At 40.7% G+C, this 13,518-nt stretch overlaps 2 protein-coding genes across 3 annotated transcripts in view; both read right to left on the reverse strand.

Annotated features, from left to right (window-relative positions):
* nxn (nucleoredoxin) overlaps positions 1 to 10,905 on the reverse strand; it is a 77,152-nt gene extending 66,247 nt beyond the window's left edge. For both annotated transcript variants that reach the window (XM_015951217.3, XM_070543563.1), the window contains exon 1: positions 10,404 to 10,905. In XM_015951217.3, coding sequence (XP_015806703.1) covers positions 10,404 to 10,712 — 309 coding nt within the window. In that variant the 5' untranslated portion in view covers positions 10,713 to 10,905. The remainder of the gene's footprint in view (positions 1 to 10,403) is intronic.
* A 973-nt stretch (positions 10,906 to 11,878) lies between these two features.
* On the reverse strand, positions 11,879 to 13,282 carry txndc17 (thioredoxin domain containing 17). Its single transcript, XM_015951214.3, has 4 exons — positions 13,020 to 13,282; positions 12,765 to 12,846; positions 12,435 to 12,510; positions 11,879 to 12,283 (listed from the first exon to the last, which is right to left on the reverse strand). Exons 1-4 carry the CDS (start codon positions 13,162 to 13,164, stop codon positions 12,215 to 12,217), a joined length of 372 nt encoding a protein of 123 aa, XP_015806700.1. The 5' UTR covers positions 13,165 to 13,282; the 3' UTR covers positions 11,879 to 12,214.
* Between the last annotated feature and the right edge of the window lie 236 nt (positions 13,283 to 13,518).

Genomic DNA, 13,518 nt, shown 5'->3' on the forward strand with positions numbered 1-13,518 from the left:
CAGCCTACTGGTGAGGTTCAACCATCATTTACTACTAATCTGAATTACAGGAGATCAACAAGATTTAAACATGACAACATAAGCTCCTTGAAATTAGATTTAAAAAGGAAGGAACAGTCTGATGTCTGATTGAAACTAGGAGTACAAGCTTCTGAGTGTATTTTTTATTTCTATAAACAAAAGAAGGGGGGGGGGGGTAATATTGGATATCAAAACTGGAACGTTGCTCACACTCCACTGGTCAGAAAAACGTAGATCAAAACATGTTTAAGGGCCGTTTCCACCAGGACTGTTTTAGATGTGACGCTATGTGCCTGATTGCAATGGGTGTGTCAGAATCCAGGGGCCGCATCCTTCTGAGTACGCTTTTTACAGCAGATTGCGTTGCAGCAAAGCTACAAGGCTGTCCGGATTTGACGGCTACTTAACACGTGTCCTCAAATGTGTTTCCATATCCTCTGAATTTCACGGGTGGGTCTGATGTATGCTTACTGGCTAAGGCTATCCCAGGATTGACTGCGAGCCGAAAGGGTGATTTTAGTTCTTGTTGAAATGACGGATGAAGCTGGAGAAGATTACAGTTTTAAATGTTAGCATGTTAATATCCGGGAATAAATATGAAAGTTAGACAGTCCAAATTCACAGCCGCTCACTTGCGGTCCTATCCAGGAAGGACCTGACCTATGAAGACCAGGTAGGATAAGTCCTCACAAGGATGCTACCCTTGGACTCTGACACGCTTTTTGCCTTCATGAAAAAAGGAACTAATGCTAAAAGATGTGTTTGTCGTGACTTTTCTGTAAACTGCAATTATGTGAAACATTAGAAAACCTCTCATGTTTTTAGGCTATGCCTTAAAACATGTTTGAAATCATGTGGCTGCATTGTTCAGTAACTTGAAAAAAAAAATGCAAAAATAAATCTTAAAATTACTGTGAAAATGGATGTAGATCATTTTGAAAGAACTGTGACGTTTCAGAGAAAAACAATTGGTTGCTCAAATTTCCACAAGACATAGCTGGCATAATTTTTATTTACGGACTCTTATTTAGAGTTAATTCAATGATTATTTTATAATTACGGGAAGAATCCGAGACATTTAAAGCATTAAGAAAGACGTATATCAGTTTCTTTAGGCTGATTAATGTTGAGCTGAGAGAAATGACTCACAAATCATCCTAATATTTAAATCACACACAATAATTACAGTGACAAGCCATAAAATAACACACATTGCCGAAAATGTGTGAGTTTTTAGAATATTCATCTAATAAAACATAATAGAGTGTACAATTGTTTCTTCTTATTTTTGTCATTTATCTATTGCTTTTCAAAATATTAATTCTATTGAGCAATTTCTAAGACAAAGCATTCAAATTATTTCAACTACCATGCATTTAGGGAGATTAAACTCCATTTTGTCTTTCAACATCGCCAGCTGCTGGGTGAAACTCCCTGTGCCACATGCAACTGTTAAACGAGTCAAAACAGTATGGCTGGTGCCAGCGTGCCATGCTGCACGCTGAGACACTGGGTCTCTTTGTACGGCGAGTCTCGTTTCAGGCAGGAGCAGAAGCTGCAGGGGCACTTACTCTTGCATGAATAGAGAGAGCGGAGAAGTGGGTGGTGGTCACATGTAAGGGAAAACTTGTCACGCAAGAAATGTTCGAACCACGACTTCATTTGAATCGAATCACTGATGGAGCGCATATCCTTCAGGAAATGCCTGTTATTGTTTGCGAGTGACAAAGCAACTTGTACAAAGTGCACATCCATCACCCTGCCATTTTCATTTAACTTAAGAAATATGATCAGTGGTGATGATGGAGGATGAGGGACTGGGAAATGACAAAGAGCCACCATTCAATCTAAGAGAGATAACAAAAGACAAACGGAGAACAGCTCGAGATGGTAGGATGCCCCTGGGGTGAGGATGCTGTTATTATTATGATGGAGAGAGCTGCTGAGCTGCAGTGTGGGGCAATTACAAAACCCAAGGACTGACTGGGGGGAGGGTCCAGCCACAACATCCGATCCATCTCCCTCTGAGCGAGGTGAACAAATCAAGAAACAAAAAGCATGAAAATACAAAACCAGAGCAGATGACGCAGGCTTTGTGAACTGACAACTGTGTGTGTACTTCTCTGGAAAACAAACAAGCACAGCCTGTTTGTGTCATCAACAGAATCTGAAATAAAAATCACGCCGTGCAGAACTTTATCCTGCACTGGTTTGGATGAATCCACTGGTAAGTACATAACAATCGCTCTGGTTTTGGATACACGAGAATGAATGAATGGTCTGTTGTTCTCGTTCGGAGCAACAGCAGACACTGTGGTGAACCCATCAGCCACTTCTATTATTTTATTAACGTCACTCCAGTTTGGAAAGCTCTGCCTGAAAACCACATGGCGTCCAGCAGCAGAACCACTGATAAAGAGCCGTCATGGGATGACGTGTCAGGGGTTTGTGGACCATAGCGGGAGGTCACAACCCCACAGCTTTTTCGTGTTGTCTAATGGGAAATCAGATCGAGCTGCAAAAGGGAGAAGGTTTCACAACAAGCACAGTGTGACTCTATTAAACTCTCACATATGTAACTTCAGCCTGCGAACTTCATCTCTAATGAAATCCCCGATGTCGCCTCTTGCAACGGTGCAGATATCCCTGTAAAGACGCCACAATGAGCAGTGAAAGCCTAAGGAGACAGTAACAGAAGCCCGTGGTGTGAGATGTAACACTTGGTAGCAAAAGTATTCAATCCTCACACACACGCACACACACACACACACACACACACACTGTTTCCATGCCCCCTCCGGCCTTGAGCAGCTTCAGTGCAGCAGGTGTCGGTGCACATTCTTTACATAAGCTCTTGTTAAACACGGAGCACAAACACAAGACCTCACAGCTGCACAACAATGGAGTCAAGCTACAGCCAGACATGCACAGTCGAAGCCGAGGCAACAAGTTCCTCCGAGGTCGGTTTTCAGTCGGAGGCAGAGCTGGAGTAACACAAAACCAGAGGTGTGAAGTGGAGTTTATAAATACTGGTGACTACAAGAGTTACTACAGTGGACCTACTGAATCTTTTAAATGTTATTCATCCATACGTCATGAGTTCACCAGTCACTGAAGTCACGGATCGAGACCTAAAGATCACATATGAGTTAATCAGGCTAAAATAACGCTACATGGAGAGCACAGATTTTTAAAAGTTGGTCTCTTTGGAAAGGTTTTACAAATTTGTTTTATATAATGGTTGTTATATTATTATGTTAAGGTTTAGTTACAGTAAAAATAAGCGTCAGAGCTTCTGAAAAATCAGATAATACACTAGTGGTGATGATGTAAACGTTTAGATTTAATCAGTCAGAGTTGACTTAGACCTGGCTTGAAGCAGAAATCGAGAGTTTCCGCTTTTCAGGAATTAAGTATAATTCTTTAGAAATCTGTAAAGTGATAGTCTGAACCTGTTCTGTGGAATAATACAGGTAATAGGTCAATTTCTCTTTCTAAGTCTGCCCCTGTTCCATAGAGTCCTACGCAACTTGAATTGACTACCACTCGAATCATGGAGCAGCTACAACCGCCTTCACATCCACAAAAAACCCAGACTCTTCTGTTCAACTCAGAAACAGACCCGTTAAGAAAAGCCCACAAACTAAAATTACCAAGCAGCACCTCAAAAACCAGCAAAGAATTCACCCTCAACTCAACTTTATTTGTAAATCGCGCCTTACAGGCAAAAAAATGCCACCAAGGCGCTACACTGATCAAGTAAAAACATAAAACTTTGAGTCAGGAAAATAAAAACATTGTATCACAAGATACAGATAAAAAATACAGTGAGTACACAGATTTCTGTAAGTAAAACAATAAAACTAGTTAGAAAGATTAAAAGACAGATCACAAAAGTAGGTTTTTAGCCTCGTCTTAAAAACCGCAACAGAGGTGGAGGCCCTTATGCTGAGAGGAAGCTCGTTCCAAAGCTTAAGACCTGCCACAGCAAAGGCCCTATCACCACGTGTCTTTAGGCACGTTCTTGGGACCGAGAGGAGCATGAGGTTCTTCGAGCGGAGTGACCGTGCATACGGTTGAAGCAGTGACACCAAGCAAGGAGGGGCCAAACCATTTAACGTTTTAAAAACCAGTAAGAGTATTTTAAAACGAATCCTTACATCAATGGGCAGCCAATGAAGCACAGCCAGTACAGGAGTTATGTGGTCAAACTTGCGCCTACCCTCTAAAAATCTGGCGGCAGCATTCTGCACCATTTGCAACCTGGCTATTGAGTCCTTGCTCACACCGAATAAAACAGAGTTGCAGTAGTCCAATCGCACCGTAATAAAAGCATGGACTACCGTCTCAAGATCATGACGTGACAAAAATGGTTTGATCTTTGCCAACTGACGAAGGTGGAAAAAGGAGGAGGAGATCACTCCATTGATGTGGGAATCAAAACTAAGGGCGCTATCCAGTTGAACACCAAGATTAGTCACCGATGTAGTCAGCTGGCCATTAAATGATCCACAGTCAGTTAGGGAAGAGTCACAATGTGTGCTTGGAGCAAACAATACAGCCTCTGTTTTGTGATCATTTAGGCTCAGAAAATTTTCACTCATCCAGGTCTTGATCTCCCTCAAACAGTTAAGCCTGGTTTATGCTTCTCCGTCAGCTCCGCAAGGGACAGACATGCACGGATTGACTGAAGCGTTTTGCTTTCATACTTCTCCGTCTCCAGTGTTGCAAAGCAATTCCCCGGCAGGACAACAGAGGGCGTAGCGCTGTTCTGTGGTATCCTGTCATGTATCGGTCCAAGATAGTGTGTTTATATTGTGTTTTTTGTATATAAGAGATTTAACACAGACATATTTGTCTCTCATTCTCCTCCACCTCATCATGCGCTCCCCGTCTCTAAACCCACGTTTCCTGTCATTTCCGTCCACAAATAAAACGCTTGCTGCGCATCTTTTCACTCCTCCAGTCACGGGGGAATTAAACGTTCATAGTTTTAGTTTTTTTGCGAGGTATTCTTCAAGCTTCTCCGTGTCTGCCGCTAGTTATCCTCGGCTCTCTTTGCAATGGCGGCGCTGTAAACAACAGCGGCGTCCTGACCAATCACAAGCTTGTGTACTCCGTCTCGTTCGACGGATGTTTAAAAAAGTGGGCTCGACTCTGTACGTACTTGCGTGCCTGCCGGAGCCCTATGCAAGGACGGATAAAGGCGTTGCGTGTCTCCGCACTGACGCAGACAGAGAAGCATAAACCAGGCTTTAGTAAGAATAGAAATAGGGAGACCACTTGACGTGTTCAGAGGCAGGTACAGCTGACATTCGTCAGCATATAGGTGGAATTGAACTCCAAGCTCACGACAGATGTCACCTAAGGGCAGAATGTAAACAGAAAACAACAGAGGTCCCAATATCGAGCCCTGTGGTACCCCCCAGGTTAGATCAAAGTACTCTGAGGAATAACTTCCCATCATAACACACATTTTTCTACTTGCCAGATATGATCTAAACCACTCCAGGGCTAACCCTGAAATCCCGACATAATGATGTAGACGGTGAAGCAGCACTTCATGATCTATCGTGTCAAAGGCAGCCGTGAGGTCCAGCAGAAGTAACAACACAGAATTACCGCTATCAGTTGCTAGATAAATGTCATTGAGCACTCTAACCAGTGCAGTCTCCGTGCTGTGTAGAGCTCTGAAGCCAGACTGGAAAGTCTCAAAAATGGCTTCCTCATCCATAAAAACCAAGAGCACCCTGGACCTGCTTTTCAACAGCCGAAGGACCCCTGTGTTCAAGTCACCTGTCAAACTGATGCAGAGCTGTCGACATTTCTTATGGATGGGTAAGTATAAAAAAGAGTGTGTGAGTGTGTGTGTGTGTGTGTGTGTGTGTGTGTGTGTGTGTGTGTGTGTGTGTGTGTGTGTGTGTGTGTGTGTGTGTGTGTGTGTGTGTGTGAATGAGCAACATAATGTGGCAATAATAATTGTAACGGTGTGTGTTCACAAATTAGAGGCACTGGTGTGGGGAGAGAGGTTTAAAGCAGCAAAACAGATTTCCACCACTAGGTGGTGCCTTCTGCTTTAATGCAGACTAGTCGTTAGCATATCTGTCTACAGCACTAATCTGTTTCTCCAAACTAAGGCTGCTCACAGCAGGCTTCACAGCATCACAGCAGGCTTCCATCTTTTTCTGGTTGAATATCTATCAGTTCCTACAAATTTTATCTTCTGCTTTAAACATTTTTTGCAAGAAAATCTAAATATTTAAGGTGGGTTTATGCTTGTACACCCCAGAGTTTATATTTATGTTTAAAAGAAGCTCAAATGAAAAGAAAAAGAAAGATTTATCATTTAATCTGCAGGGGTCAAATGCTTCTAAACAAGGTTTTTATTTTACTTCTTTCAGTCACTTAAACTTGATACAAAGGAACAGTTATTTTAAACCCTTAGTAACAAAAAAGAGAATATTGTAGATCATTTTTGCAGAGTAGCCAGGTGTCCTCCATGAATTCGGTCCATATTTTTACACTCAGACATCTCAAACATGTCACGTTAATGTCAACGTTAAACACGATAAAGAGGGAGTCTGAAGCTAGACCCAAGGAAAACAAAAGTGACAGAGAAGCAGGAGCAGAGGATTACCAGCTGCAGATAAAACATTTCAACCTCATTTTTAACCATTTATTCCACCACTGGGATGCAGTTTTCAGCAGAACGGTGCCACGCTGATGAAAAACGTGCTTAGCCTCACTCTGAAGACCCTGGTGGTGAGCCGGGAGAGCTGCCGCCAACCTAGTGAACTCAAAAATCAGGACTCCACACGTGACGTAAACATCAGCTTGTTCTCGTCTCTCAGCTGTGATTGATTCTCACGCCGCCTTGGCTGAGGGTTTAATTGATTTACGCTTATTGTAAACTGCTGCACAAGTCCATGTAGGACTGCTGGTCATCTCTGAACACACACACACACACACACACACACACACACACACACACACACACACACACACACACACACACACACACACACACACACACACACACACACACACACACACACACACACAGTTTACTTGGAATGTGCAACAAAAAGAGCACTGGTGCTGAGCTGCACAGAAACATTGATATGACCTGCTGGCCTGTCTGACTTTGAGCCTAACGACCACAAACAGGCTGCTAAAACGCTCCAGTAATCAGCAAAGCCACAAGTAATTAACTACACTGTTTCTAAAATGAAACAAAGGGCAGAAATAAATAATATTTTATGCTTTTAGCTTAAATAACACTTTCAGCAAGTGGCAGGAAGGCCTAAACAAAAGGAAGACAGCCTGCAGTGAGAGCTTGTGAGTGCAGGACATGGGAGGAGGAAGAGGAGGAGGAGGAAGTGCAGGCTGGGGAATGGAGGTGGGCGGTGAAGCTTTGAGACACAAAAAGAAAAACAAGAAAACAACAATGCACTCTCCACTAAGAGATGCTTTCTGCAGGGCTGGGTGGACCACATCAGCAGAGTCCTTCTCAGCTGGATCAACATCCCTCTGTCCCCGTCTCCTCAAGTGCTGCAATGTCCACATTTAGAATAAGATGTCCATCTTCCTCTGCTGCTAACCTCTTCATCGGCTAATTCTGAACTACCTGTAATTACTGGATGTGAATTTACCTAATTACTTAAAACTAAAGAAAGTTCATGCGTTCTTGTCCTTTCTATTCTTACGTCAAAAAAAAATCCCAAAACAAAAGGAGGACAATTATGATTGCAACTAACAATTATGCTCATTTTTGTTTAGTCTGCTAATTATACGCCGGTTGCTTTTCAATTATTCGGCTCATTGTTTTGTAAATAAGAAGATGGGGGAAAAAAAGAGCTCAAGAGATTGCGTTGATGCACTCAGACAGCTCGTTTTATTCTGAAAACTAAAGCTTTCAAATCCTTATGAGGAAACAGGAGGAAGGAAATATTTGGCTTTTCTGTTTGGAAAAATATCCCCAAAAACTGTGAAAACATTTGGAACACTAACCTGATGAGAATGGATATGAGTTTTTGTCAAAATATCAACACAAAAAGACATTTAGTGCAGTTATAAATCCTAATGGAACACTTTACAATTTGGTCTACATCTTTTCGAAAATGTCATATTTATGCAGCAGACTTCTGCAAAAACCGGAAGAGACGTCTGCACAGCCATCAACTCCCAGGGCCGAGACAAACAACAACGCTGCTGTTGGTGCCACAGATATTTTCTGCTTGCTGCTGGGAGCATAATAATTGCTGCACCGTGACGACAACAACACAACCCCCACCATGCGCCCGCTGCCGAGCCCCCACATTCAGACCTGGACCTGATTATGGAGTGTAACGGAAATCATCATTGGCAATCAGCAAGAATTTACAAGACAATGTTCCAGTCCAAGTCCTGCCTCGCCGACACAAAGAGCAGTTTGGGTTGCAGCGGTTTTAATAAATCAGGCCGGTCTGACAAAGATAAAACCTTTCTTACAAAAAATAAAGACCGTGTTTAAGATTGTACATTTCACACTGGCATTTAGGAGAAACATCGGTATTTATTAGTGTCTTTTTTTATCATTTATTTTTTATTTGTGTGAGCATTACAGTATAACGTTTACTTTACTGCCCTTTAACTTTACCACCAATACTCAGTTATATTTATGATGTAGAAAACAAAATGACTTCACAATTTTGAACAAAGAAAAAAAAAGGGAGGGAACGACAAGTCAGTATGAGAGCACTTTAAGTGCTCCTCGAGGGATTTAAGTAGGGTATGAGATACAGGTTAGGAATCTGGTGTGCTGTCTATTTAAGGCCTGCATATTTTATCCACTTGGTCCATCGCTTAGTAAATATATCTTTCTGAAGGCGAGGGGAGAAGGAGATCCTCTCCATAAGGAAGATGTCGTTTACTATAGTTGTCCAATCCTGTATTGCGGGTGGATCTGGGAGTGACCAGTGTCTCGTAATTACTTTTTTACCAGCGGTTATCAAAACCTTAAATAAGTATGCATCAGTTGTCTCTGCAGATGTAGATTTCCTAAAAATAATGTGGGAAACTGCATAGGTATATTAGTGTTGAATAGACCACTTAGTGCTTTATGAAGCTCTAACCAGAAGGGTTTAACCACTCGGCATTCCCAAAAGATGTGCCAGTGACTGGCTTCTCTGTGCCCGCATTTTCTCCAGCACATGGCTCCCCCTCCAGTTAAATGTGCTTTCTGGGTTGGTGTGATAAAAAAGTGGATCATACACTTCCAGCTGAACTCTCGCCAGAGCTGGGAGCTGGTGCATTTCCATTGGGATTTACAATATTATAGCGTCTTATTTCTAGGAAAGTCCTCCTCGGGCCCTATACCTTCAAAATCTTTGGGTCAGAATGTGTTTTCTTGAGTTTTATTTCACCCTTTTTACATCTGATTGATACATTGCAGATGAAACAAGGCATGGAGTCGTTGTTTATGCCTCGTCTAGCTCCAGAGAAACTAAATGAGATGTGCTGCAAGTAGCACACTGGCACGGCCCTCTGACACCCTGCTGCACACAAACAATGAATGAAATGCGGTCCATGTCTCTATTATAGATGGAAAATTTTAAATTAAAATCTGGCTCGTGCTGATGCTAATACCTCTATTTTTCCATGCATTTAAAAATTTCTTTTTAGCAAAATGTTACAATTAAGCAATTTTTTAAAATATTCCAACAAAAATACAGGAAATGTTACATTTATAAATGATATAATTTTATCAAATGTATGCTCCTAACAATAAAATATGAAATTAAAGAGGAAATTTTGATTAAAATCCTGTGTAGTTTGCTATAAATACTGTGTTACCACCCTTTATTCAACCAGGGAAGGCTGTAAATGAGAAAATCCTGGGCCTTCTGTGGTTCACATGCAGCAACATAATGAAAGTGCTTTGTCATGAATTAGGCTGTTTTCTGTTATTATGTACACCCTGAAAAAATGCTGCAGTGTGCAGAAAGAGGTGTTGGTCATTCAGGAGCTGTTTTATTTGCTCTCTTTGTGCAATGCCGTTATCAGATTGGCAAAATAAGATTTTTTGGTCAAAGTCAGAAAAATATTTGCATCTTTTCTTCCAAAACAAGTTTTGATGTTCCTCATTTATTTTCCTGTTTTGACCAAGTGGAATAAAAAGTTGTGTTTTATTCGTAGTTAACTGGAAAATGCGTTTTAATGATGAATAACTTGTGTAAGTAACTTAATCACTGGACATTTAATGGCAGTTGTATTCTTATTTATTGGTAAAAATGTAATTTGAAGATCTTAAGAGCACACTGGCACATTTCTGAGCATATTTAGCGTTCCCAGTTCTTTTAGGCTCACTCGGCAGCACAGATGCTGCTCTTCATCACTCTTACCTTTTTGTGTCTGTCTTTGAAAGGTAACGCAGGCCACGGCATCTCCTGCAAAAAGCCCTGCCAGTGTTTCTGGTCCTGATCAGACGAGATGAAAACGATTTCCAATTTTTCCTTGTGCTCGGAGCTCTTCTTAAACCTGCTGTAGAACTCGCACAGGCTGCTGTTGAACTGCTTGCAGGGACCGTTCAGGCTGCACCCGAAGAAGAGCCCGACCAGGGACAGCTTGGCGCCCAGAGACTGCACGTCCACCTCGGCTTTCTCGCTGTTGACGAGCCGCTCCCCGAGCAGACCCACCAGAAACTCCGACATCGCGGCGCACAGACCTCGGAAAACACGGCGTAACCCTCAGCCGAGGTGGCGGCACGTGTAACCGCAGCGTTCAGGGCAACACCCGGCACTCCCTCCAGCTCTGGGTTGGAGGTTTTAAAGGTGAGATCCGAGCCCCGGCGAGGCGTTGAGGTGCGTGTTCCCACCGCCGCTCGTGCTCTGCTCTGAGCCCTGTGCAGGAATGCGCTCCTCTTTAATCTCCCTGACTGCAACAAGGGGTGCGCTCTTTCATTTTTATCACCACATTTCATATTTTATCTACTAAGATAACACTTCCAGCGTTTTTTCCCCTCTAAATTTCTAATGCATTATAACATGTAAACTAAATTGGGCCAAATAAACAAATCTGATTGCGTTTTTCAGTGTCAAACATTGTGGTGTAAATGAGACGTAATCATTGTCTCACCGCAAAAACACATTGTACGCGTCACAGTTAACGACTTTCATGACTTGTTGGGTTTCTTTACACAATTATAAATGAAAATCAGTACATTTCTATGAACACTGTGGTGAAACCTTTAAGGATGTACTGCCACCTAGTGTTCACAAGAGGACAGCAGCCTTTCAACCGAGCAGCGACGCGTCAAACGTGGTTTATAATCATTTCATTTCTAATATTTTGTGGAGCTCTACTTGAATCGCAACTGGTTAAATTTAATAAGCACTGTTGAAAAACACATTTCACTTGGATTTAATGACAACATAAACCTCAACTTGCATCAGTTTTTATTAATTTATGCGTGTTTTTTTTTTCCAAATAATTAGGACAAAGCATGCTGCTTTCAAAAATCGAACAAATGGAGATCGGAAATCACTGATTTAAGGTAAATAAATGAAAATGGTCGAAAAATCACGAGAAAACTTTTATATAAGAATGGGATTTTGCATAACAAAGCAACGAAACTGGACTTTTTATCCTGAAGTAGAATAGCAAATGTTACTAGCAAGTCAAAACAGAATGAAAACAGTCTTAAAAACGTTAACAATTTATAAGTACTGTTTTAATCTCCATTTTGTAAATGTTTCTTTAATTCAAATGTCCTTATTTTCTGGAAGTCATTAAGAACTCTTTATAGATCACAATGAATCCCAAAAGCTAGCTTTAAAATGACTACTTTAATACAATAAATAATGACAAAAACAAATGCTCAAAATTAAGTTTTCTTTTATTCAACATCATCCATAAGATAACATATTTAGCAAAAATCATGACAAGTTTTTTTATTGCAATAGTGTGTGTATATTAGTGTGTGTGTAAACTTTTAAAGGTGTCCTTCAATATATTCCTATGCTGACTGATCACCTGTGTAAACACTGCTTTGTGATTTGTTCATAAACATACATGGCTGACACCACCAAATTAAATTTATATTAATATCAAATCATTTATGAGAGCATAAATCAAATGTTGTAAAATTTAAGTTGCTGTTAATTAACGAAGAAATATCTGCTTCATTATGAGATTTGGACATGGGGGGGATCGTTCAGTCTTCAGTGAACATCATCCTGATCAGTTCTGGTTTGAATAAGTCTTCCTCCACCAACTTCTGAGGCTGAAACAAAGAGGTCACTATTGATTTTTGAACACACTTAATAAGATCATTTGGGGAAAAAAAAGACACAATGCTACATTTGGTTATGCTACAGATTTCTAATGACCTAATTTGTTAAAATAAGTAGTTAATCTTATCTGTATGTACTTACTGTGCCATATCGCAGCAGAGTAGGAACTCCAGTCAAGCTCAAGTTTTTCTTGAAGTCATTATTTTGATCCTTCCAACTAAAACAAAATATAAGCTTTATTAGGTAGATTGTACAATAAAAATGCGGAAAAAGACACATCACTGAGTCCCATGAGTTTAATTGAAAAAATATATGTATTTTGCGTACTTCACCAATTTACCACCTAAATCACACCCAGTTAATAAAGCGTATTTTTAAAATTTTATTTGGATACAATTTTAGGTTTTGTCCAGATTTTTATCTGATTATTCACTCGAACGAGGTGTGTGGAAAAGAAGAGCAAAAACGGACTAAGTTCTTTCTCCAACTTGACAGTATATGAAGACAGATCCCTCTGGAAGGTGGCTCAACTCTTCTCTTACAAACGGCTCAGCTGAAAAGAAAGAAAAAGAAGACCAATTCACAGAAAGTACAACAGAAAGTATAAAAAAATACTTGAAAAAACTAACTTCCCAGCTTTTTCCAGAACAGTATTTCCTAACGAAGACAACAGGGTTTCCAACATTTTTAAAACAAAGAAAATTTAAATAGGCTATTTGAAGTTACCTTTCACACAATCTGGACACCAGCTTTTTCCCTCAGCGTCTTTATCACCAGAGAAATAGGCGAAAATGTCCTTCCCTTTCCGTTCAGACACAGCCTTGCAGAACTCACTATACCCATGAACATTAACTTCTTCGTAGTGGGCCATTGTTTCGGATAAAATTGTTAAAACAAAACAGTTTTCTGCCGCTATTTCGATGAACTACAACAACTATTAACGCTGCACAAGACCTCAGCAGAGTTTAAAGTACTACTTCCGGATAGTGCCGGAAGTGCGCGCGTGCAGACAACTTCGATTTTAATTTCTTTTAATTTAATGCTAATTTGTTTCATATTTGGCTATCTTTCATTACGACTCAATTGTAGCGTACATGGAATTTTTCAAACTTGTAATAAAAAAAGTAAAAAAAAAAAACTACTTCCGTCATTGTCTGGGTTCCATCCATATTTATATGTCGATGGTTCCATCTCGTGTGGGTGTGATTGGAAATGCACCACTTGG

Source organism: Nothobranchius furzeri, chromosome 13 (assembly GCF_043380555.1).
Source record: "Nothobranchius furzeri strain GRZ-AD chromosome 13, NfurGRZ-RIMD1, whole genome shotgun sequence".
NCBI lineage: Eukaryota > Metazoa > Chordata > Actinopteri > Cyprinodontiformes > Nothobranchiidae > Nothobranchius > Nothobranchius furzeri.